General features: G+C 37.1%; 1 protein-coding gene across 1 annotated transcript; it reads right to left on the bottom strand.

Moving 5' to 3' along the window:
• Positions 1–20,343: 20,343 nt before the first annotated feature.
• On the bottom strand, positions 20,344–22,590 carry LOC116174562. The gene is made up of 3 exons (XM_031492500.1): positions 22,544–22,590; positions 22,110–22,492; positions 20,344–21,024 (listed from the first exon to the last, which is right to left on the bottom strand). The coding sequence occupies exons 2-3, from the start codon at positions 22,461–22,463 to the stop codon at positions 20,344–20,346; spliced, it is 1,035 nt and encodes a 344-aa protein (XP_031348360.1). The 5' UTR covers positions 22,464–22,492; positions 22,544–22,590.
• Between the last annotated feature and the right edge of the window lie 2,646 nt (positions 22,591–25,236).

Below are 25,236 nucleotides of genomic sequence, written 5' to 3'. Positions count from 1 at the left end.
TTTTCACGTCCATATTTAGTCAATCACTCACAGTCTTTTTGGAACCGACAATTCAATATAGCACCGCCAGGCGTGGCAATACGTGGAAACATAAAAACAGCAACAAATGGAGCACGTGTGCACAGATTTCCGTTAGAAAACCGATATTCAGCTTTCCTTAGATCAAAGAAATCAACAAATAAACCATTGTGCGGTTGATTTGGTATTTAGCACTATAAAAAAACTATAACGGTACGAGCGGACTTTGCATATGAATAAATCAGAATCACCAAAAAATTAAAATTCGAACGCGACAAAAAACCAATTTGATCAGTTTTGGGTGAGAGACAATGAACTTGTTTGAATAACGTGTATTGCGGAAGCTTTTAAAACTGATTGAAAACATACGATGTAAATAAACAGTTCATTGCCCGATAAATTGCACAATAGGAGGTAATCATACGAAATTTCCAAAAGAGACTTCGACAGCAATCCTTCCGTAGATCCAGGGTTCGTTCTGTATGATCGAGATTTGGGGGACCATCTCTGTCAAAAAATACAGTACTGAATTGTACGATATGGCAAACATCGATTACAGAAAACGCTTTAAGAGAATTAAATTTTATGTGCAATTGATCAGACAAAAAAAAACCATAAAAGAATGGGGCACACTCAATTATTTCATTTTAAATTTGTATTTATTGTCTGTATTCAAATCAGCTCAAACAATAGTTCTATGTTTTCAAGTTTTTGGTTTAATAATTTAATGGTTTAAATAGAAGAGGAAGTGTTTTAACGGACTGTTCGCCTTTGGCCTTTTCGCCGCCACTGCCGCTACTACCCTGTGGCCGTTGGGTAGAGTCGAACCCATTTGCTGGAGCCGTGCTTCCGCCTTCTCGGTTTTTCGATGTACTACACATTATGTAATTATAAGTTAATTGAGGAAAATTAGAATTAAGGGTCTTAAGTACTTCATGTTAGGCATTCGGCTAGGGCTTATGTCTTAATTTACTATGACGGTCTTTTAGGTGTTAGACCCTGAGACAATTGTGGAGGAAAAAACTGACAGAACACACACAAATACAAAATCAGACATCTCAAACCATACAACAGTAATCGTGTCAAATGTGGTTGAACAAATTAGTCAAAAATTAGATTGAAGTGACATCATAACTACAAATGGAAAAGCACGATTAATCACTTTAGTATAAAACACATCAAACACATTTACGATTCAATTTTAAACAAAACAACTCGTAGAGTGATAAATTGCGTGTACCTAATGAACATCAAAATGGGCGTGGCTATGTTCTGACATCGCCCATCATTAATTTAACACAAAAAAGTGCAAGTGAGAATGCCATCAGTAGGTATTCAAGTGAAAGTAGACCGTTACACATACAATCACGCATTTTAAATTGAAGAAAAGCTGTTGATTAGATGACCCCTCTCTCGTATATGCCAAGACATAAGAGCTGTAGTCCGCTTGAGATGAAAAAGAAACATATACAGCTGAGAATCCAACGTCCACTGCAATAAATTAATTCAAACGTATAGGGCAACACCATACTAATAATCTACTCTCGCGTGAACACCTTAAAAAATTAGTAGTGGATATTATCATAAAATTTGCCGGCTTTGATACTCTTGGACACTGTTTTCGACTCTCAAAGGCATTAACATTCTTATCACAAAAGCTCAAAATAAAGTTCTTAGTGACAAGGATTGCTAAATTTTTAAAGGTAGCCACCAGTTTTTGGCAATCTAATAGAGACTTAACGAGACTCAAAGGTTGTTACAGAGTAAAAGTGTTTGGGAGACTTAAATACCCTTAATGGCAATAAAGAGTCTTGAAGATTCGTATATCCTAAAGACTATTAAAAGCTTTTACGGACTCCTAGTGGGTTCCAAAACCTATTAAACGCTTCTATGCTTTATAATCCAATAAAAGTATGTGAGGACTATTAAAAGTTCACGGAGAGAAAACAGTCTTAGAGCTTTTTAAAGAGTTTAGGTTCTGTTAAAAGATTTTTTTATCATACCTGAGTCACAATTCCCATTTTGATCACTCAAATGCGTGCGTAATCGGGCCTTTAGAAAACACAAATATTGGGGGAGCGCAGGTGATTTTAGGATTTACTCGAGAGCGTCAGGTTAAAATAAGGTGGGTTGACTACGTGTCGAAAGGTGTGGATTTCAATAATCTGACGATTCAAGCGTGACGTGGAGTGGGAAAGTCACAAACTTGCACAAGAAAACGTTACCTTGACATTCTCGAGCGCATTGGAATTTTTTTAACCGGTAATATAATCTGCCAATTTCCATATGCCAAAGTTATGAATTAGTCAATAAAGTGCAGTGAGTTCAGCAGTTGAAGCATGCCAGATGACTGAGATCATAGGCGGCCGTACCCTTCCGTACAGCTACCCTTACCACTCAAACCGGTAGATTAACATACCTCCATATCAGAATCACGTGGGGCATATGCACTATCAATATCTGACGGGTTCGAGTATGTTCATGTGACAATTTTTTTTTTGTACATGATTAAAAAAGTCTAGACGCGCCCTCCACCGGGAGAGTGAGTCCATTATTTAACTTTTTTCCTTTCTGCCATCTAATCTACAAAGTTCAATAGGGCCCTACGACGCTATTACGAAACTGTCATCTTGACCTGAAATACTCTCAGGTCAATTTCTGCAAATGCAAATATTTCTTCGACTTGTACCTATCCTTTGTTTTAAGCTTTCACAAACGCGTGTAATTTAGGGTGTGCTGCCAAATCTTTTTAAAGACACGATTTCGTGACATTTTCTGGGCTTAACTGCACTTAAGTGTAAACATACTCTTAAAACTGTAGCCTGAGTATTGAAGTTGAAGATGAAACCCAGAAATGTGAAATCTTTCAGCATGAAACCTAAAGGTACGAGGCTACAAAGTTTGAATCCTCTTAAGACCCATCCCATGTTTAGATTGCTGTGTAAGCAACGTCTTGTAGACGTTATTTCCGCGGAAACTTAAGAAATAATGACAGGACATCCTGAATATGAGAATACTTGGGGACGTTTGGCGCTTTCTGTCGTGATTGGCGATTTATTTCGAAATTCTTAAAGGAGGAGTTTTGATTTATGGTGGAAGTGGTGTTTCCTTAAATACTGGATACAAAGAGAAAACGTGGTTTTTTGTACACTTTTTTGTGACGGTTTGAGAGCGTTCACATTCTTTGACGCTAAAAGATTCGGGCGTTCAGTAATTTTCTTAAAAGATTGAAGTTATTACATCGCCAAGTGAAGTAGTAAAAATTCGTGGGAAGTTTTTTCAAAAGGTGCTGGCCGTTATCGGAAAAAGTACGTGTGTGAGTCGACCAAGTTGTTGCATAGTGATATAAGGTTCTCTCCCTATTAAAGGTTAACAGTTTCTACCGTCCGAACAGTCACCAATAATTGATCACCTTATTCATCAAGCATATTTTGTTTGTCTGATTCTGTGTTATACAACAAAGTTCAGGAGCTGTCACTATTTGTGTGTTAAATAAGTGAACCTAGTATCGCAAACCATTTACGACCAAAATATCGAATACTGATGCCTGAACCTTAAGGCGTAAATATTTCAGCCTGTGGACAATTACAAACCATATTTTCGTTTTACACAGCTTCGCTTTCTATTTAGTTCAGTTAACACCAAAATGCAAGCTGGGGTTGATCGAAGAACAAATGAGTAGCTAGAACGTTCATCACTATAGAATTTTAAAAAGTGTACAGTGGAATAATTGTTTCTATTATCTGCACTCTACACCCGCAGCTTCTCTCTGTCGTATTGCAGGGTAAAAATCCCTGGGAGACAATGGACTTAATTTTCGAACGGATTACGTGATATATAATGCATCGCTCTCATATTTGAAACGGGATTCTATTTCACGAATTGACGTATTATCTGTATAATTGTTCGGATAGTTGGTATTAAGGGCACGTTTCGGTGACCATAAGGCTACACTAATGCATTACCTAACATGATACAGAAACGTGATTGTATTTTGCTACAATGCCACCGGATGCCTTTATAAATCACACCGTATTGAAAGCTTTCCCGAAAGTAAGGTAAGGGCGTGTATAATGATTATTTATTAGAATTGAATGTTTTATCATTATAAAAGGACGACGATTTTCTTCGTCGGCGTTCTACAACTTTATGATTTCGTTTACATTCGCAATCAAAGGAGCAGTAAAAGGGAAATATATGAAAGCGAATATCCTGCGAAGCTAAATTTAATCCCCGAGGCAATCTAACAAAATACGTAAGATAATGAAAGGTAAGTCTCGTGTACAGCAGTGATGGAGGGAGAAAGAGTTAATAGCTTTGAAACGTGGTCCGAATAAGGAAACTTTAACGTTTTGCGAGATGATAGATTGTTCAGAGTTTTGAAACTGTATTATAATCCCATCTGTCTATAGAGAAAAATGGCAGTCTTAAATCTTGGATGGTGGGATTTGGAGGCACATGGACCTCAGATGTGTCTGTGAAGTCAGCATAATTATAAAGCGCTCGGATCGGTGTAAGAAGTACGTGACGCCACTACTCATGCATGCTTGCATTATAATCAGTTAACCCCCAATAAAAACTTCCAGAGCAATGCAAAAACAATTTTTTCTCGCGCGGGGAAATTGACTTTGTTGCATCCACCACCAACTTCTTCTCTGTTGTTGGAAAAGCCAATAATTCTATAAAAGCGTCCTTTTACAAATAGCCGCAGTTTAGGCTAGGACAAGATATTGACAGCGGTTGACCTGTCATGAAAGCTTCAGTGGACAACAAGGAAAACCATGAATACTAATGCGGTTCGTTTCCGTTAACCCCTCGTCATGTCTGCCAGCTCACAAATACATCCCACTTCCGATTTGTTACTTCCTAGATCTCTGACGTATTGTTACAGCGTGTTATATTACCTTACACGCCAACAAGGGAAGAAAAATCATTTTGCGTCACGTAGACGTATGGTCGTTCAAAACGGTTGTTCGATTTGTATTTCGAAATGTGTGGACAGATTTGACCTTCAAATACACATTAGCTTATGAAATTTTATTTTTTTTTATTATTATATCCTTATATTCATTATAATTAATTAATTTTCCTATAAAAGAAATTGCCTTAATGCATGACCGTATAAATTTGTTGTATCTAAATACAACATATAACGTACTATAATTTTATTATAATATATTCTTTCGTCAATGGCTCAATTTAATTGTTTTTTTTTCGCGAATTTTTTTATTACTAATGGATTTTTTTTGTTTTTTTCCTTTCGTTAAAGCAGTATCAGCTAAATTAGGATCAAAACTGGTTGATTAAATACACAGTTAATTAAATGAGCAAGACAAACATTTATTCCGCAAAACATAAAAGAAATGAAAACATCTTGGAAGAAATAAAAGCAGCCAAACCTTTTTTTACAAATACCACGTACGCAGACGTTTTACAGACAATTAAATAAAAAAAATGTTAATTACTTACAACTTTTCTTTAATAATCCAATAAATCTGGTCGTAAAAATTTTGCGATACTTAGAATTGATACAAACACTCTCTGACAGCTTCCAGAAACTTCATTTTTTTTCCATTATACTGGATTAAATGACTCGAACTGGCTTGTAGAATTCGATTTTGTAGGATTTTGGACGGTATAACACTTGTTTTTTTTAATAAATGACAAACCTTGTCGAAAGGCTTCACTATCAACAATAATTGCATGGTTGACTCAATACTCGTACTTTTTCTGAATACGCATAAACCGTTTCAAACACTTTCCACGAACATTCACTACTTCATCGCGCGATGGAATCTTTTATTAAGGTTGTTTAACTTTTTTCATACTTTGTTACAACTTTGACGAATTACGTACAGGCTGACTGTCCAAAAATTTAGCGTAAAGAAAAGTTCACGCCCTTAAACCGTCGCCCCCTCTTTTCATTGCTTCTAGTATTAAAGGAAACTCCCACCAGAAAATAGTCTTCTTCCTTAGTTTAAAATTTTTGCAACACCTGCACTCTTTTATCAGTGAATAAACACGTGCTTTGATTAAATTTCACCTAACAATGGAACTTCTTATCGCATCGACCAGATGTGCCTGCCTCACTTCTAACACCTTATCTGAATAAAAAAATTTATAAATGCAATAAAATTAAAACGAAAACGAAACTACACAAGTATTCGCGGAATAATGAATTTTATTTACAAGAAAAATAAATAAATTTAGAAATTATAGTCACTAAGTCATGCGAGTGGACGAAAGTAGTGGCAGGCGGCGGCAACTTGGGTGTACTGTCGACGGAATGGACGGACGGGCGAACAGCCTTGTCTCTGGTCAATGTCGGCGGTAACAGCGGTTTGTTGGATCGGTCTCGGAAGCTTCGAGCAAACTCAAATGGAGTAACGGCAGCTCCAGGAATTCTAAAGGGCAAGGGACGGTCGGCTACTGGTGAATTCTAAAACAAAAGCGCACAGTAATTACCCTAAGCAAGAGCAGTACATAATCGGATTTGATAGCGGTATCTATAGGAAATCAAATGCAAGAAAGCGAAACAAGAAGCCTACCTTGCAATTAAACGGAGCGGTAGAAATTACTTTGCAAGAAAAAGTTACAGCGCAGTAAACTTAACGTAAAAAAATTATACGGCACGAATGGAAAATTTACGGAATAGTTTAAAATTATGGTACTTACAAAACGTAAGTTGCGAAAGAGCAAAAGGTAGAAAGATCTTACTTTTGAGTTACAACACCAACTATTCCGTTAAACGCCAAAAGCAAAAAAATCAATTAAATTTATGGTAGATTTCAAAAATTTTGGTACTTACGAACGTAACTTGAGAAAATGTAAAACGCAAAAGGATTTTACTTTTCGGTTACAACATCCAAAAACTAAAACCCCTTTAATTAATTGTGCGGCTTGCTGACGTCCCAAAAATCTGTAATTGGTCTTAAAGTTAAAATTAATTAAGAGCGCTTTTTTTGATACCCCGCACGAAAATTTGGAATGACGTGTACTGCAACACATTTATTTAGCTACTGTTAATTTCACTTACTGAATTGGCCGGATTGAAATTTCTTAAAACCAGTAGTCCAATTAACAGCCATTATTGGAAATTCTCAAAGATCGCTCATAAACCTGCATGAGAATGTAGTTTTTATGCTTGTTTTAAGTTAACATAGAAAAAAAACTTGCTAACAATGGCTTAACGGTTGCAAACGGCGAATTATTTGCAGCTATATTTACGGTAGCGGGGGCTGTAACACAAAACTTTAGAAATTAAATCAATCACCTTTAGCTTCTATCTTCAACTCTGAACTTAGGAAAATAGAAAGTAAACCGCATAAAGCCAGTATGGGGTCGTTCACTATGTGTGGGTAGTTAACATTTTTTCAATGATATTTCCGTCTAATGGTAGATCTGGACCAGGTTCTAGCTGAATTTTATTGTACTACTGCACATAGTACTGGAAACTTTTATATGGCCTTATAATACCCAAAAAATATCCCTAGCGATCTCAGAACGATTTTATCGCTGCAACCCACGTGGTTACCCTTTCACCTTAATCCACCAAAAAAACCTCCCCATTAACGCTCCCGTGGCCCAAAACCGAATTTCCGAAAAAAATTCTCTCTAACTTAATCCCTACCTATCTTGAGCCTTAATGAACACTCCTTTCAAATGCCATCCAGGAATTAAATTAACTATATTTCTGTTAGAGTCAATCGGAATCGCTTTACCTCCCGAAATGCTCAATTATTCCTTTAAAAACCACGCCCGCCATTTTTTTGCAAAATTGCATTATCGCACTGCAGGATATGCCCTAATCTTGATTCTGCGGTATGCACCACAAAAAAGTAACTAAGATAGACATTATCTATTGTCCGCGACAGTTTGGAGGCAGCGATTTCCGGAACTCATTATAAGATCAACAGGCTATAGAATTGAAATACTCAGAGAGAAAACATGATCGGTAACTTTAAATGTAAACTACGACTTCCACATAAATCTGAATTTACTAAAATAAATATTTTGTTCATTCTTTGTACAAGGTGAAACATTTTATTTATTAAAAACATGGCATAGTTTTTAATTAAAGAAGTTTAATGGGGAGGCCGTAAACAAATCCCAAACGAGACAGGAAAATAAGCCTACATTATAGACGTAGGTACACCGAAAAAGGTTTAAATTTTAATGTTTGTAGACGTAGGTTGTGAAGCTGCCAGGTAGTGCTCGATTCAAATTGAATTTTAATGTCATCGCGCGCAGGAAATGGATAATTAATAACGGTTGTTCGTTATTGAATCGTCACGTGTATGTTATCTGACCAAAAAGTGTTCCTCTTTATTTCAGGAAATTCTCTTATGGTCTTGTTTTCAATGTCCGGTCGTGCCAAGCTAATTTATATGCAATCCACAGCGTTATCGATTCGAAGAGATTTTGTTTATGTATTTTCGCCGACGGCTTCATTTATAGAGAGGCGCAGTTTTCATAATTTAATTCGCGCGGTAAGCGTGGAAGACCAAACTACCGCTAATATGAGAAAATGTTCAGTTAGACATGGACTAATATGGAATGCATCCAGGCGAGCGTTACGAAAAGCTAAATTGAAGCGAAGCTGAAACTTTTGCATAATTTACACTTAATTATTGAGTTTAACGGGAACTCAATAGTGCACCAGGCAAAGTTGGTAATATCCGTCGGACCTACGGGAAGTTTTTTTAAAGCAACTCCAAAACTAAGGATTGAGATTGTGGATTGCCGAATATCCAATACATATCGCATGAGGATAACGTATTCAATTGCTTTTCGTGCAAAATAAAATTGGGTTGGCCCGTAAATACCTGAGAAATAATTATAAGCAAAGTTGGAAGATCTGCCGCAGCACCCCGTTACATTACCACGTTGGCAATTACATCGTTTAATCATTCCGATAATTGTATCGAGAGGCATTTTTTAAGTAATTCCTTTTATGTTAACGCTCTTTATTCGTGCTCTGCAAAACAGAGAACCAATTATAACGGCCATCCATAACGTAGCCAATAAAACTGTTCGCGCGAAAGATACAGCTGGAAATATTACATTTGCACTTACAGTAGTGGGTCGTATATCTCAGTTACATGTGTTAGTACGTTATTTCACGCCCAGCTGCACATATAACTAATAGCAGAACAAATTATGACCATGATTTCGGAGGTTTTGTAAAAATGTGACCGGATTGTAATGTTCCATAATTACTTCTTCAACAAAGAGCGCGTGAATCACCAACAACGCACACAGAACGTATTTACATAGAAATCTATAGCCACATTCGAGCGGGTGTTACATGAAATGTGAAATATTCATCGTGCCGTTTTCGTATCTCACATTACCAAAAACTATTTGTTAGGGAAAACGCAAATACACATTTTTTTATTACAACAAAGTTGGACACGACAATTATTCGAATTGAAGTGATCGAATTGGATAAGTAAAATTATGTTATTGGTGGAAACGGTTTGCGACGCAGAATGGGCGCTAATCAAAAACCATATCAGTGGGAGGTTGGTTGTTCTAATGAAGAACCGTCAAGGAGTTCCCGGTAATACAAGACTAGAGTGAAGGTCAATTAGTTCAGGGAATTTTATTTTGTGTTATTCGAACCGCGACCGAAGTTAATTCAACCACCTGTAAATTACCGTGCGGTGTGCTTTATTTTAAAAAAGAGAGTCCGCGCCTAAAAGTGAGATAAGGTTCACTACCTTTAAATTCACGCAAGGTAGGTTTTATATATTCGGTGTGGACACCCTTCGTAACAACAACGTGTATGATTTTGCAAAGAAATTTCGTGGGTAACGTAGCGAAGTTAACTACAGGACGTAAAACAAATGCGTTTCAACCTCGAAAGTAACAGCTTTTTGATGAGCGCATTTAAAAAGGATAGTTTACGACTAAAAAGCTATTACGGTAAATACGGACAATAGCCGGAAGTTTTAAACGCCAAAATCAAAATTTCTGATAAATTATTAGTGTGAATTAGAGGATATTGTTTCAAACACGCGACAACAGCGTAAGAATCAGGAGATCGAAAATTAAATCTTGTCATTTAATTTATTCAAGGTGAAGTAACCGCAACTTGAACTCATTCCCCAGTTCAAGAACGTCGTAACAGTATTTACCTCTCTTTGTTTTTAAGTAATTTGTAAGTAGTGGCCGAGATTTTTTATGTATAGATACGGTCAACCTGTTGTTCTCGAAGAATAGCGACCATGGCGTGCAAAGGAGTCATCCATTTTTTTTAACGTCTGGGCTCGAGTACGGATCTCTCCTTCTAATCGATAATCGTTATAAGGATAAAATTGGTCGTAGAAGGCTTTTAAGGACTCGTCCTAGGTGGTAAATCGGTCGCGGGAATTTCTGTTCCACAACAAAAATAATGGCTAACGTTGGTAACAAACAGGCATAATTTTTCCATACCCCATTCTCAGTTCCCCCAATATTTCGATAAATAATACCGGATGGTCTTTTCCATCGAAACGTAGGACCCATTTTGCGGTATCGTTACTTGGTGGCAGTTCCGTTACTGCAACAGATAACTGGAGACGGGGTGATCTTGGTTGGCAACTTGGCCTTCCCCAATTTTCAAAAAAGTAACGATTCGTTTTGTAGCAATTCTGGAACATTTCCTTCGGTTACTAACTCAAATCTATTGGCCTCAGTCTGTAGTTGCTCCTTTTTCAACGTAAACAACCAATTAAGCATAATGTCTATTTCTGGAGGTACAAGAGGATTCTCTTTCGATTTCAGGCATCTTCCTTTTAGATTTTTTTGGTGTGGTGGGTTCTCGAGCTGTAACCAAATAGAAGATTTTACCGAGGAAAGCGGGACAGAAAACATTAACCTTAAAAGCTGTACAGAAAATGACAAGAAAAGAAATAATTCTGGAACGGTATTTAATGGAAAACATATACACAAGGTAGTTCTCTGGAAAACAAAAGTACAATCTATACCTTTCCGGGTGCAGGCTCGGAGCCCCTACTCGAGCGCCAAACTAAGAAATATTTTAGATGAAATCCTCGTATCGACATTAGTGTATTGTCAAATGTTCTAAATATCCGGAGGTATGTTATTCCACGCCCAGATAGCCGACCTTCGTCGTGGGGCACCCTGTATGCATAAATGTAATTGAACTGTACGTACTGCCCAACCGGCACTGCAATGATAACTTACCCCCTATACTTACAGTTGGTAACTCTGAGGAAAAACTACGAGCAGTGCCACCTAACTTTCAAGTTGAAACCGCGGACACTTTTGAGCCTCGGTAGCAGTCGGCTCGATATGAACGGCACGAATAAATACGTTGTGTATTCGGTTCTGCTGTCACACAATCGGGAAAGGAATTGAATGAAATGCGGAACTTTGTGCGTAAGAAAAGACTATCAAGGCGATACCTGAAAAACCTTTTATGGACAAAAAACCCGACAATACCCACACAAATGCACGAAACAAATCAACTACGACAACAAAATGCAAACAAGAAATACACATAATCAAACATCTCAAATTATACAATAAAAATCGGGTCAAATGCAGTTAAACATATTCAAAACAAACACAAGAAACATCATAAATGCAAGAGGAAAACGCGATATATCAGATCAAGTACAAAACTCACCTACGGTTAAATTTACTACAGTCTTGGTTACCATAATTTAACACGAAAAGCACACGTGAGAGTACCAGTGGTGAATATTCATGTTAAAGTGTGTATTCTTGCACCAGCAAACTGCATTAATGTTAATTAGAGGATCCCCTTCTCGTATTGCTAAGATGAAACAGGTGCGGTCCGCACGAGACGAGCAAACAACAGATACTATACGATATAAGCTACTTACTCCACGGTGTAGTTAAACTGAGAGCAGAGCAACATCACACTGAAAATAAACTCCCTCGTGAATGCATAAATAGTATATTAAGATACAAGTGTATAATCAAGTCTTTAAAGCACGCGCAACGAGTTTAAGGGCACGACGCAAAGCGGAGTGCCTTTAACGTTGCAAGTGCTTTAAAGACCAATTATACACGTGTATCTTATAGTATTTTTTATTATACCTGCAGTATAATTTAAAAATAGGAAATTCAATGAAATCATATTGACGTTATTATTACTCGAATACATGTCTAATTAAGTGGGCTGGGTGTTCGTAATTTCACGATTGCCATGGAAATGTCACTTGACGTTTGCTTATAAAAATCGTCGTCTTTGTGAATAAAACGATTTCAGTTGAAAAAGATAATACACCGTCCATTAAATCGCTTGTTGTAAAATCTAAACAAACGTCGGTAAGTGTAAAATCTCAATCCAGTAAAGCCTATTATCAAGCATATGAAATGTTGTTTCCATGGATGAATAGGAAGTTACTTACGAATAAAGTCTTAAATGCATCGATAATGCTGGCATATATGAAGGAAATGTCAAAGGTATTTAAATATTCTATCCTTTGGTGCATTCATTCAAAACTTCACTTATTGCTGGGACTAAAAAGTGGAACAGATTTGGAAGCATACCCTAAATTACGCGCGTTTGTAAAAGCTTCAACCAAAAGATAGGTACAAGCCAAAGAAATGTTCTGCATTTACAGAAAGCGACTTAGGAAGATTTTTTATTTCACCCAGATGACAGTTTCAAAAGTCATACTTGAAGTATCGTTACTTAGCAACTTTAAAGCACGTGTGTTTTAAAGGCCGTTTTTCGCACGCATTTTAATGTTTAAAACGGAGATTGTGATTCAAAAAAAAAAAAAACGTAATAATCAAATATCGGGCGATCAAAAATGATTGGCTGTCGAGTCGCCTTTGGAAGTTCAAGTTAAATACGATTTCCCATGTAAACAAAAATTCCAAAGGCGACTAGACTGCCAATCATTTTTGATCGCATTGTATAAAGGCATAATCACCAGTACAGTATACCAAACATGATTCAGATAACTGATGATGAGCTGATATGAGAGACCTTGAGCACAACCCGAGAGATACAAAGGAAATTAAAAAATACTTGAGGGGGAGCATAAAGGGAATTGAAGAACTTGCGATGGAAATCATAACGAGAGTGGGTCAGGCGATTGACGCAATAACGTACAACTTTCCATTACCGCAATTTAACGATTTATCAGCATAAAACGATGGTAATCGTATTGATTGTGGTTTCAGTTCGCTTTGAGAATCGAATAACATGTAAAAGTAAAGCTAGAACCTTATTCTATACTTTGTGTACTGTTTTCTGTAGATACCTCAGATAGGTACTTGCCTATACACAAAAAATTCTATGCATTTTCATCGATTTCACTGGAAATATATTTTTAATTTAAACTCCATTCCTGCTCCCATGTTTAACAACCTTATCCACATTTATGAGAATATTTTTTTTAAATCGCAGCAAAGTTAAAATACCGGAAATATGAATGTAGGTATAACATTTGGAAAAAAAAGAGATATTCAAGCTGTGGCGGATAGTATTTAACGCGGTGTACTAAATACGCTTATAGCTCCCTATCACAAACTGTATGCAGATTTGGGGTGAATACATTATATTTAAAATTTATTGCTCTGTTTTTAAGCGTAATATAAAATTTTAAGGATGTTTGTGTAGCGTATAGCAAGAAGATAAAGGCACGGATGTTGACTGTAATATAAATTATTAGTGTTTATGTTCAATCGAAAGTTTTTGTTCTTGTACGTAATTACGTAATTACGTACGTTTGCCGACAGTTCCCGAACATGACAAAATAATAAATTTCAGAAATTCGTAATCAACAGGTAATTGGAATCCAACGACTCCTTCACTCGAATCTTTTCGGGTTGCTGTAATCAGCGTTTGACAAATTTCTAAAATTGAAACTAATTATAAATATTTACTAGAAAATTCAAATTTACTGAAATCGTTTTGGAGTTTCTTCGTTTTTTGAGCTTCTTCTTCAATAGAAGAAGAAAACGAAAAAAATGACACCAAATAGAACTCCTTACGATAAATTTTCATTTGAAAAAAAAAGTGTTTGCCGAAAAAAGCGAATATTTCGGCAACCTCTCAATTTTGTATATAGAAAAAATTGTAGTATTTATTTATTTATTTATTTATTTATTTATTTATTTATTTATTTATTTATCTATTTATTTATTTTGCCTTTACTTTTTGAGTACGCTGGGTTTCAGCCAAGGCTTCTCTACCAACCCTACCCACTATACATTTACAAATATCCGTGCCCGAACCCGGATTCGAACAGGGACCCTTAGCACCACAGTCCAGCTTCAACTGAACTGCGCCACACGGGCCGGTATGAGCTATAACGACCCACTACCACTGGATAAAAGTGAGTACAGCTGTACGAGAGTGCGTTCAGAAACTGTTGGGTGTGCACCGCCACTAAACGAGGGCCGATACCGTCCGACCACGTCAACCGAATCACCTGCGGGAAATAATATCCGCGGATGGAACCGTACACCACCACTAACACCAAAGCCAGATTCATCTCCGTTGTGACAATCACCACCGACGTCGTGGTCAACAGGTTGAAAGCCGAAGTATTTTCAAGCCATAGTGTCGATCAAGGGACCGCAGTTTACTTCTGTCACTTGACACTTATGTAGCACTCGCCTACTGGGGATGACCTCACTGAATAACCGCTCCTATCTTCCGCCCGCAGGACAACCCGGTGGAAAGACGGAATCAGGACCAACAACACCGTTACTGATCAAGATTCGCTAACCACAGGGAAGTAGGCCTGGCGATCAGGTTCTCGTAATTAAACGTGTTGGTACAAACAGAAACGTCGTTCTTCAACTCGTAAGCCCAAAAATCTTGTTCTGAGTTTGACGTCTCCGAAATTTCGACTCCGAACCGTTGAGTGGGTCAAAATCCAAGGCTATGACCTTGAGAAAACCCTATGTCAAGTCAAGGTGATGCGAATACTGCGAGACTAAAGTCCAAGACCATGACCTTGAGGAAAACCCGAGACCACGACCGCGATTCAGGTCTCAAACCCACGAGCTTGAGACGTGTTCGGGGAAATCCCAAGGTCGTGACCTTGTAACGTCACAAAAATACGTGCAGAGCGTCAGGGCTAAAGTAAATGAGACTTTCACCCCACTATTTGTCACCGAAAATCACAAACTCGGCTTGCCCAAATTACGCATGACTCTAAATTTACCGAGTACGTAAACACATGTCAGAAAATTGAAAATCAGTTACAAACAAATTCAATCTAAACAAAGCTTTTCCAAAATACTACCTTGTTGAATTCAAATGCTATGTTGTTAACTGCTGGTTCTGGTCTTCTTTTCCTAATTTTCATAAAATAGTATAGGGGAACCTTCAATTTGATTGCGGGAGCTTGTGCCGTGGAACTTTGATACCGGTGTAACTCACACATCCTTTTGAAATTCACAAAACTTCGCCGCTGTACATTGCTTTAAAAAAATGCTGTATACGATAATAGAAACTCCACGTCCACAAGCGCAACGGAACGTCCTAGAGCATAACGCAGTGTCTAATTTAAAGGAGATCTCGCCCTTTTTCAACATTGCCTTGTTTTAAAGGCGCGCAAATTTTAGTCGTATTTTAATACACTGGTTCTTTCGAATTAACAAAGGACCTACTATCAACTACTATCTTAATCAGAGCCCTTTTTTAAAACACAGATGTCTCTTTTACACGAATATAGAGCTTTTTAAAGATAAGAACACTTATGTATATATACAAATAGAAAAACACCTGTTTCATTATCATTTTACAATGTTTTACCAATTTAAATAAAATCAATAATTTGGCTTATCGAATAATAGGCTTAAATTCACTTTAAATACAAAGACGAACCATCCATATCGTAATTAACCTTTTTGATTAAAACTCAAATAATTTCGCGTGGAAACATTGCCGGAGGACACCGACGAAAATTTTGGTTTGTCGAGGTACACTGTCGTATCGTGATCGGACGGTCGGACAAGTGTAAATTATGCATAATGCGACGTACTCTGGTGATCCAAAACCGAATACCCTCCCGCTATCTTTCCTGGACGCGTCCTTACTTTTTTTAAACCGCCCACAAAATGGTGCTAATAGGCTAAAGGCGTATAAGCGCTAAACAGTCTGTAAGTCGGCACTATTGCTAATTTTTAAGACGATTAAATTACCAAAATTGTGTATTTCTGTCTACTGAATCTAAATGTGTGATTAAAAAAACAAAACAGCTTCGCATTTTTCGGATAATAGCAAAAATGCGCCCTTTTATATAGAGCAACTTGTATATTATTACATGACAGCCTATTAAATCATCTACAACTATTTTTGATGCTTCATAGTTTGGCTATGATGCAAGTATTTTGAATATTTCAAATAACCAGGATTTTAAAATTATTTTTTTCTATTTCGATTTTTAAATGTTCTTATTAACGCACTGTTTTCCGCTCAAAACAGTGCGTTAATGAGACCTATTAACGCACCGTTTTTAAGTTGGTATTAAAGAGGAAAACCTAAATTCACTACCCTATTTGACATTCGATTGTATTTATTTAGAAATTAGGGTTATGTCTTGATATACAGAAAGACAAGATTCCTTTCTATTTGATTAAAAGCGAGACATGTAAGGCTGATAAAGTGTTAATCAAATTACAAGAAGAACAATATGAAAAACCACTTAATTACTTTCTCCCAAAACTCAAAAGGGAATTAAATATTACGGTATGTAGCGTAAAAACCGAGATATCAACAATGTGGGGCTTTGAGGTAAATTTTTACATTAATGATTAATGCTTCTTTTTGTAGCACGTTCAACATCTACGTACAATTTGTGACCAATGATTACTAGTACGAATAGTGTACCTATCTTCCAAAAAAGACCTACAGGTTATAAAGGAGATTTCGAATGGGGAAAAGATGACAACGAGGATACCTTCGGAACACATTAAACAATATTTTAAAGAAGAAGCTTATTGCTTTTAGCACTTGTTCTGCGTTATTAATATCGTGAGCCTGATTTGTGTAGTATCGTTAGGCTCCTAAGAGGAAGTGACAATCCGAAGCCGAACCCGTCCTAATGAGTGACACCTCATCACGTAACAACAACTCACTAAGGACCGATCCGTTACTGACCGTTAATGGCAAATCGCGAAAAGAAACCTTTGTTCTTCTTTTTATGTCAGTCACCAATATAAGTAGGAGCAATGTCATATGGGCGAAATCTGTTAGCTGTTAGCTTTGTCGTTAATCGACAGTGACACGACTGAATTTCACATAACTTATATAAAAGGACGAAGGACTGTATTTTGCCTTTATGAATTGTTCCACAGTTAATGTACTAATTTCTGAAGTTTATTAATTAAAACAAAATTGATGAGACTGCATTTAAATAAGAGAAATATTTGGGACGTCGTACTGCCAACTTAATACAACCTGCACTAATACAACTTCTATATCAAAATTCCCTAGTTACAAAAAGTTACTATAACATCATTTTGATAAAAATTTCTAGAAAATATCTTCTCAATAGAAAAAATAGTATAAGAAACTTGTTTCATAAGACGCCCCATCGCACTCGTTCATTAGAAAACTCGCCGCAAGCAGCTCGTTTTCTAAACTTGAACTCATGCGTTAAATGCGCCACTTATGAAACTTGTTTCTTAATATACTATAATGTCGTTCTACATGAAAATGGTAAAAATACGTAATAGGTATTTAAACCTATAACTGGAACAAGGACTTATTATAGTAGGCTGTTAAGAAAACAAGAATAACAGGTGAAATAAGTAATAAATAAAAAAATAAATATATAAAAATACTTTATATAATAAGTTCCAATAGATATCTACCTACCTATATTAATGGAAGGTGTTCAAAAACGTTTCCATTTTCTTCAGTATACGGCGGATCCTGGGGCAGATAAAACCATATTTTCTAGGACATAAACATAAACAGCACTGTGTAATAACGTTCAAAGTTAGCTGTCAGAGACTTTACAACCAACAACGCCATTTTATCATTTTTATGGATAACTAGATCAAAATTTAAATAATCGAAAAACCTAGCGAAAAACTTTCGTTATTTGCAGTAGTCCGGTTATGGTGCATTAAGACCTCTTGTAGATCATTTTATAAACTGCCATATGATGCAATACAGGGCGTTCCACATAAAAACATCGTATTTTTGTTACCTGAAAAATATGATGTTCTTTTGTTTTTTTAATGACTAGAATTAGTAGACAATACTGCCCCATTTTGGTTTTTATATCAAAACCCACCAGATTTTAAGATCGCTTAGTTTTCGTTCCTCACGATGCGCCATGAGTAATCCTGATTTAGCTGTTTCGGTCACGTAAAAGACATTAAGATTGTGTTATCGCCCGTTAGACTGGCACCGATTACCTTTCTCAGGAAATTAACCGGTCGCATCCAAAAACCAATGACCCACAAAATATAGATGGAAAATTTTATTAAGGTTTGGTTTTAAAGTTTACAAATAATATAATTTGTCTCTCTAGGAAACACCCAGTATATCTCTTAACAGCTACAACTGTAGTACCCTAACGAAATTAAAAAAAAAACATTCAAGGGCTCCCGTTACACAGCATACGTTTCAGAGGATGATAACGGACTCCATAATTTTATCAGGAAAGGTTCTGTATAGTATAACAATTACTTACGTAATAATGGAACAGTAAGGATAAAGAATGGACAGATAATCAAAAGGTGTCCTTCACGTGACCTTTATCTGATGGCTAAGTATGTTAAACATTTCGAAAAGCTTGTGTCAGGTGCTTATAAGAAGCACAGCCGTCTATAATTACAAGCCATGCTGAGAAGTTTGGCAACGTTGTTAGAAAGCCAATCGGTGGGCCGATGTAAGTTTTAATGGCGTCTTGTTGCCCTTGAAAAATGGCATTTTCCTCTCTCCTGTGTTTCGCCTTGGCGGTTTTAATATAGAAGAAAGATACTTAGGCAGCTTACAATTGTGCATATATATTATTTATTTACAAAAATGGATAACATTTTTATTTGACTTTAAAATTCGGAACGCTGTAAATTGGTAACTGCATCATAATGGGTTTTCTATCGAGATCTCCGAAATTGGTGAACTTGTCGAAAGAGGTCGCGGTGAAGCACACGCTTGGGCACTTAATTTCGGTAAAAGGACAGTAAATCGCTGCGCATCAGCGAGGTTATATCAACGACCAGGTGTGGTTCGGAATGGCAGACTTTAAGCCAGTCGCTACTCCAGTGGGTCTAGGTGCGAAGCTTTTAAAGAGGGGAGCCCCGTAGACTTCAAATTCCCGTACCATGAACTCTTGGGAATAAGTTGAAAGGTTCCTTCAGAAAATCGATTTGACATCTCCGTGCTAGAATACCTGAAATACAAACTAATGGTATTTTTTTCACGATAAACACTTACCGTACTTACGTACCAGCTTAGTGTAAAGTTACACTATGGTACCAGGTACTGTGTAGGTCATATTTGAGCTTCTTACAGGTACTTTGAACAAATAAAAGTGCTTGTAAAAGGTCCAGTAAGGAGTAGCCTGCTTTAGAGGTTATGACAACAAATCGATATATTTAGTTTAGCAACTTAAGTGCGATTTACATTATATCACTTTTGATGTACATCCAAAGTGAATCACTCAGAGTGAAATCATCCAGGATGATCATCCTCGTTTACATATTTTCATCCAGTTTGCTGGTTTCACAGTGTCAGTGAAAAGTGAAAGGCTAGTGTAGGGGCGATGTCTCGTGCTCGTTCAAGAAGGAATCAAAAAAAATTACGCAGAGGCATTGCGTTAATTTCACATGGACTGCTACATGAAGTTAACGCAATGTTATCGACACGTAAACGTGCTCAAAGACGTTGGTGGGTGAAGCCATGGGTTTCAAGGAGAACAAAGCTTCGTCAACCCTGTTAAGAGAATGGGCAGAGGAAAATCCTGAGGTGTATAGAAATCACTTAAGAATGACCGAGGAGCAATTCGCATATCTTCTAGACAAAGTAACTCCGTTTATAAGCAAAAAAGATACTTGGTTCCGAGAAGCTTTAAGCCCTAAAATAAAACTACAAATGACACTACGATATCTAGCGACTGGAGATAATATAGGTACCTTAAGTGCACTGTACAGAATTCCAAGAAGCACATTTTCACGGTTTTTACCTGAGGTATGCAAGGCTATATACAACGCTTTGGCAGATTTTATAATGGTAAGTAGAAATTTAACATCTTGTAGTTTAATTAATTCATAGGTTAACAGAATAAAAAGTTTATAGTATAAAAAGTTTAAAATAGTTAAGTTATTTTGAAAATATTTTTTATTTCTATAAAATAACGTAATTTATTATAAAGGCATTAATTCATCACCAACTATTAATCCCGCTGAAGAAAGGGCATCGGACAAAACATCACTGGTATATTGAGTGCTTTCATAATCGTCATCTTTTTCGGTAGATTGGTAGTAATGGTTTTGTGACTGCCGTGAATGTGTGCTGCTTTGCCCTGATGACATCGCAGAGTACCGGCCTGAAGTTGGTATGGACTGTTGATAATCAGCAGGTGACATGGATGAGTGAGACTGAGGGTTTGATGTGAGTTGGAAGGGTCGTTCTTGCGTCATCACTTTCTGTAGATGTTCTTGACAGATAAGAGCCCTATTTAAAGGCATTTTTTTCAACTGTATAGCAAGGCTCTCACAAAACACGTCGAATTCGTTCAGATCCTCCTTATTTTCTTCCGATAGTGTCTTCAATTGTTTTATTGCGTCCTGAACCCCCGAAATAGTAGTATTGAGGGAACGTTTACGCCCCTTTGTGTTTTTTGGAGTATTCGTGATTACCGCCGAAGACGTTGCAATCGTATTTGGAGATGTTGCCTCAGTGTCCTGAATGTGTGCTGTTTGCTCAGTTTGCTGTTCAGTGTCCTGAATGTGTGCCGTTTGCTCAGTTTGCTGTTCACGTTCTTCCAAATGTTGGCTATCATCGGTTGCTTTTCCAGAAATGCCCTTTCTCGTCGATTCTAACTCCTGAAACAAAGTACATGAAATTACATGAAATCAGTCATTCCAGAAAGCAATTGAAAGTTGATACAGATACAAAGCTCTAAAAATAGAATAATGTACACTGTCTAATAATTATTGCTTGATACAGGTCCCTAACACAGTTGAAAGCTGGGAAAATGTGATGCGAGACTACGAAACTTTGTGGAATTTCCCAAATGTGTGTGGGGCTATGGACGGTAAGCACGTTACCATCAGGTGTCCTCCAAACACTGGTTCACAGTATTTTAATTACAAGAAAGACTTCAGTACGATACTATTCGCAATTGTTGATGCCAATTATAATTTCATATACATCGATGTGGGAACCAATGGAAGAGTAAATGACGCTGCAGTATTTGCGAAATCAACTTTTAATGAGGCCTTGCAAAATAATTCACTGAAAATACCGGAACAAGGAATTTTCGTCGCTGACGATGCCTTCCCATTGAGAACCAATATTTTAAAACCATATTCCAGATGTGGTCCGCTAACGGAAAAACAAAAAATATTCAATTACAGACTTTCAAGAGCTCGTCGCGTTGTGGAAAACACATTCGGCATACTTGTGTCGAAATTTAGAATCTTTGAGAAACCTATTCCACTATCCATACAAACAACGGAACAAGTGGTGAAGACTACATGCGCTCTTCACAACTGGTTGCGAAAGACTTCAACTCCCATACACCCATACATCCCGAGAGATATGCTGGATGTTGAAAACTGGGAAGAAGGAAGGGTTCAACCAGGTACCGCTACCCAACATCCACATAGTGGTCTTGAGGAAATATCCCACGGTGCATTAAATAACTACAGCAGGGCAGCAAGAGACGTACGAAATTATTATGCTGAACGTTTTGTTACAACAGACATTGTACCATGGCAATTGAAAATGATTTAGTAATCAACAAATTAAAAAAAAAATAAATAAATATCTTGTTTTTGGCTTTGAAATTGATATTTCATTTGGTTTGTGAATTATTATTAGCAAAAATTAATCATACATCATTTTGTGAAAAAGAAATAATTACGTAAGTATATGTATGTACCTATTTCTATTTGAGAGTACTCACCTTCAAGTTTGATGAACTTTCTTTTGGAGTGCATATGCTGCGGAGAAACACGTCTGCAAGTTTAAACCAGAATAGTCTGGGCTCATAAACGTCATCAGCACTAGCTCCACTTCTTTCTGAATTTTTTATCTTGCAAAGTTCTGCCCCATAACGTGTTCTAATAGTTTTTATTTTTGCCTTGATGTCGGGTACAGTTAATCCAGGCAAATTTAAATCGGCCAGCATTGATAAGTACGCTTTTTCCCGTACGTTTGATTTGCTGTAATCACTGCATTTATTATTCCACAAGCACTCATACCGCTGATAACTTTCTAGAAATAGTTCCATGTGTTTATCTTGCCACCTGAATGACATTGCCACGACAATAGGTATGCACAAAACTCCTACAATAATTTAAATCAAGTAAAACTACCTACTTAAAACTACGCGAATACCAAAACCCAAAACAATCAACTAGTGTTTGTGAAGTGAACGTGCGTCGACAGTTTACATTTGTCACTGGGCATTCACTCTCGATGAATCATCGCTTCGATGAACGACTCTTTCATCAAAAGTTGGTCGGGGGTCGATATCTTTCATCCTTCATCTTTAGTGTACACTTTGGATGAAATCACAATGAAAGGCAATTTATACTTGTCATTTTGGATGATTCCTCCAAGATGATCATCAAAAGTGACAAATGTAATTGGGCCTTTACCTGAATAATAATTTCTGTTCATTCCGTAGGGAGTAACACAAATTGTCGCAATTTCGCTCTGTTAAAACAGGTAAATTGGCATATTACACCCAAAACACATATAAAATACACTCAACATCTGTCAAGTTGAATTAGGAAATCGGCCTACCATGCAGTGTTGCCATAATTCTCAGCACGGCTTGTAATGGGGTCATCCCGCCTTCATTTTTTATTTCTGATCCACAAAGTACATTAAAAATAAAAAGACCCGTGTGTCCTCAATTTTTATTTCCGAGTAAAATAAACCCAAAATAAATTATTGAAAAGCTGTGTTTTTAGTCCGAATTTGAAACGCTTCAGACTAAATACGTCACAAACCTACAACCAATCACGTAGAAGTGAGCCGGCAACCTTGTGCGAGGGTCTGACGTTTGTCAAATTTGACGTTTTAAGAGGCATGTTTAACTGCATCTCACAGCCGTCTATAATTACAAGCCATGCTGAGAAGTTTGGCAACGTTGTTCGAAAGTCAATCGGTGGGCCGATTAAGTTTTAATGGCGTCTTGTTCTCTTGAAAAATGGCATTTTTCCTCTCTCCTGTGTTTCGCCTTGGTGGTTTTAATACAGAAGAAAGATACTTAGGCAGCTTATAATTGTACATATATTTTATTTATTTACAAAAATGGATAATAACATTTTTATTTGACTTTAAAATTCGGAACGCTGTAAATTTGGTAACTGCATCATAATGTGTTTTCCATCGAGATCTCCGAAAATGGTGAACTTCTCTCGAAAGAGGTGAAGCACACGCTTGAGCACTTAATTTCGGCAAAAGGACAGTAAATCGCTGTGCATCAGCGAGGTTTTATCAACGACCAGGTGCGATTCGGAATGGCAAATTTTAACCGAGTCGCTACTCCAGTGGGTCTAGGTACGAAGCTTTTAAAGAGGGGAGCCCCGTAGACTTCAAATTCCCGTACCGTGAACTCCTGGGAATAAGTCGAAAGGTTCCTTCAGAAAATCGACTTGACATGTCCGTGCTAGAATACCTGAAATACAAACTAATTGTATTTTTTCACGATAAACACTTACCGTACTTACGTACCACGTAGTGTGTAGGTCATATTTGAGCTTGTACATATACTTTGAACAAATACAAGTGCTTGTAAAGGGTCCAATAATGAGTAGCCTGCTTTAAAGGTTATGACAACAAATCGATATATTTCGTTTAGCAACTTACCTGAATAATAATTTCTGTTCATTCCATACGGGGTAACACAAATTGTTACAATCTCGCTCTGTTAAAACAGGGAAATAGGAATATTACACCCAAAACACTTATAAAATACACCTGAAACTGCCAAGTTGAATTAGGAAATCGGCCTACCATGCAGTGTTGCCATAATTCTCAGCACGGCTTGTAATTATAGACGGCTGTGACTGCATCTAGCACGAAAGTGACAAGCGCCTGTGACAGATGACGCAAGTTATAAATGCCATTCTCCTGCAATATTGCCAAGTCGTTATGTCATCTGAATGGTTCTAGGAGCTGATTGGTCGGGCTTATTACGTCACGAGCCCGCCACATTCATATCGTTTTGAATAAACCTTTAAAACCGTTCATGTTCATTATTTTTTTGCTAATCAGCCTCTATTTTTAAATAAACTTTTACTGTCCAAAAAAATGTTTTATGGTTTCAGGTACACGCTTACTATTAAATTAGAACTACGGAATTCAACTAGATATACTGTAAACACCTATTGTACTAAAAGGGTAAAGATAGTACACGCGTAACTAGGATATGGTTATAGCATGCGATATTTTCATTCGAAATATATCACGTTCGAATTTTATCGGGTGTACTCGAGCATACGATCCCAGGTACCTATGTTTCTAGAATTGCCGTCGAACATGATAAGATAATCCTTCGCTAACGATCTTTTTTAAATTGTATTATACCTACAGTATATTCCAATAGTGTGTCTACCTAATGAAATTTCAGTCAGCAACTTCCCAAGCCAACACCTCCAATCAAAACATCAATTTCCTGTCTTCCTTACCAAAGCGATTTGCACCAACATATTTTGATTGCGCACCCAATTTGTGTTGTGTGTTGTAGAAACTTACTGCAAATTGTGTCATTTCTAGGGCTCATACTGGCACCTTAAACGTAAGTGACCCTGCAATAGTTTAGCGTACGTTTTGGATGCTTCCATTCCTTTACTCCATTTCCCATCCTCCGTTTTACAAAATCAGCGACACATTTTTTAACTTTTCAGTAGCAAAACTCCCAATCCACTAAGAATATTAAATGGTTGCAGCAAGGATGTCAGTAAAAATGGAAATGTAACGTTGTAAAGACATGGTAAAAGCTTAAAGAAGATTTACGCTGTTGTGCGACCTCGTTAATACACTCGATATTTACACTGTTGAAGCTGTTATCACATAAA

This window comes from Photinus pyralis, unplaced genomic scaffold (assembly GCF_008802855.1).
Source record: "Photinus pyralis isolate 1611_PpyrPB1 unplaced genomic scaffold, Ppyr1.3 Ppyr1.4_LG6, whole genome shotgun sequence".
Classification (NCBI taxonomy): Eukaryota; Metazoa; Arthropoda; class Insecta; order Coleoptera; family Lampyridae; genus Photinus; species Photinus pyralis.
This window is presented reverse-complemented; position numbering and strand designations above follow the sequence as displayed.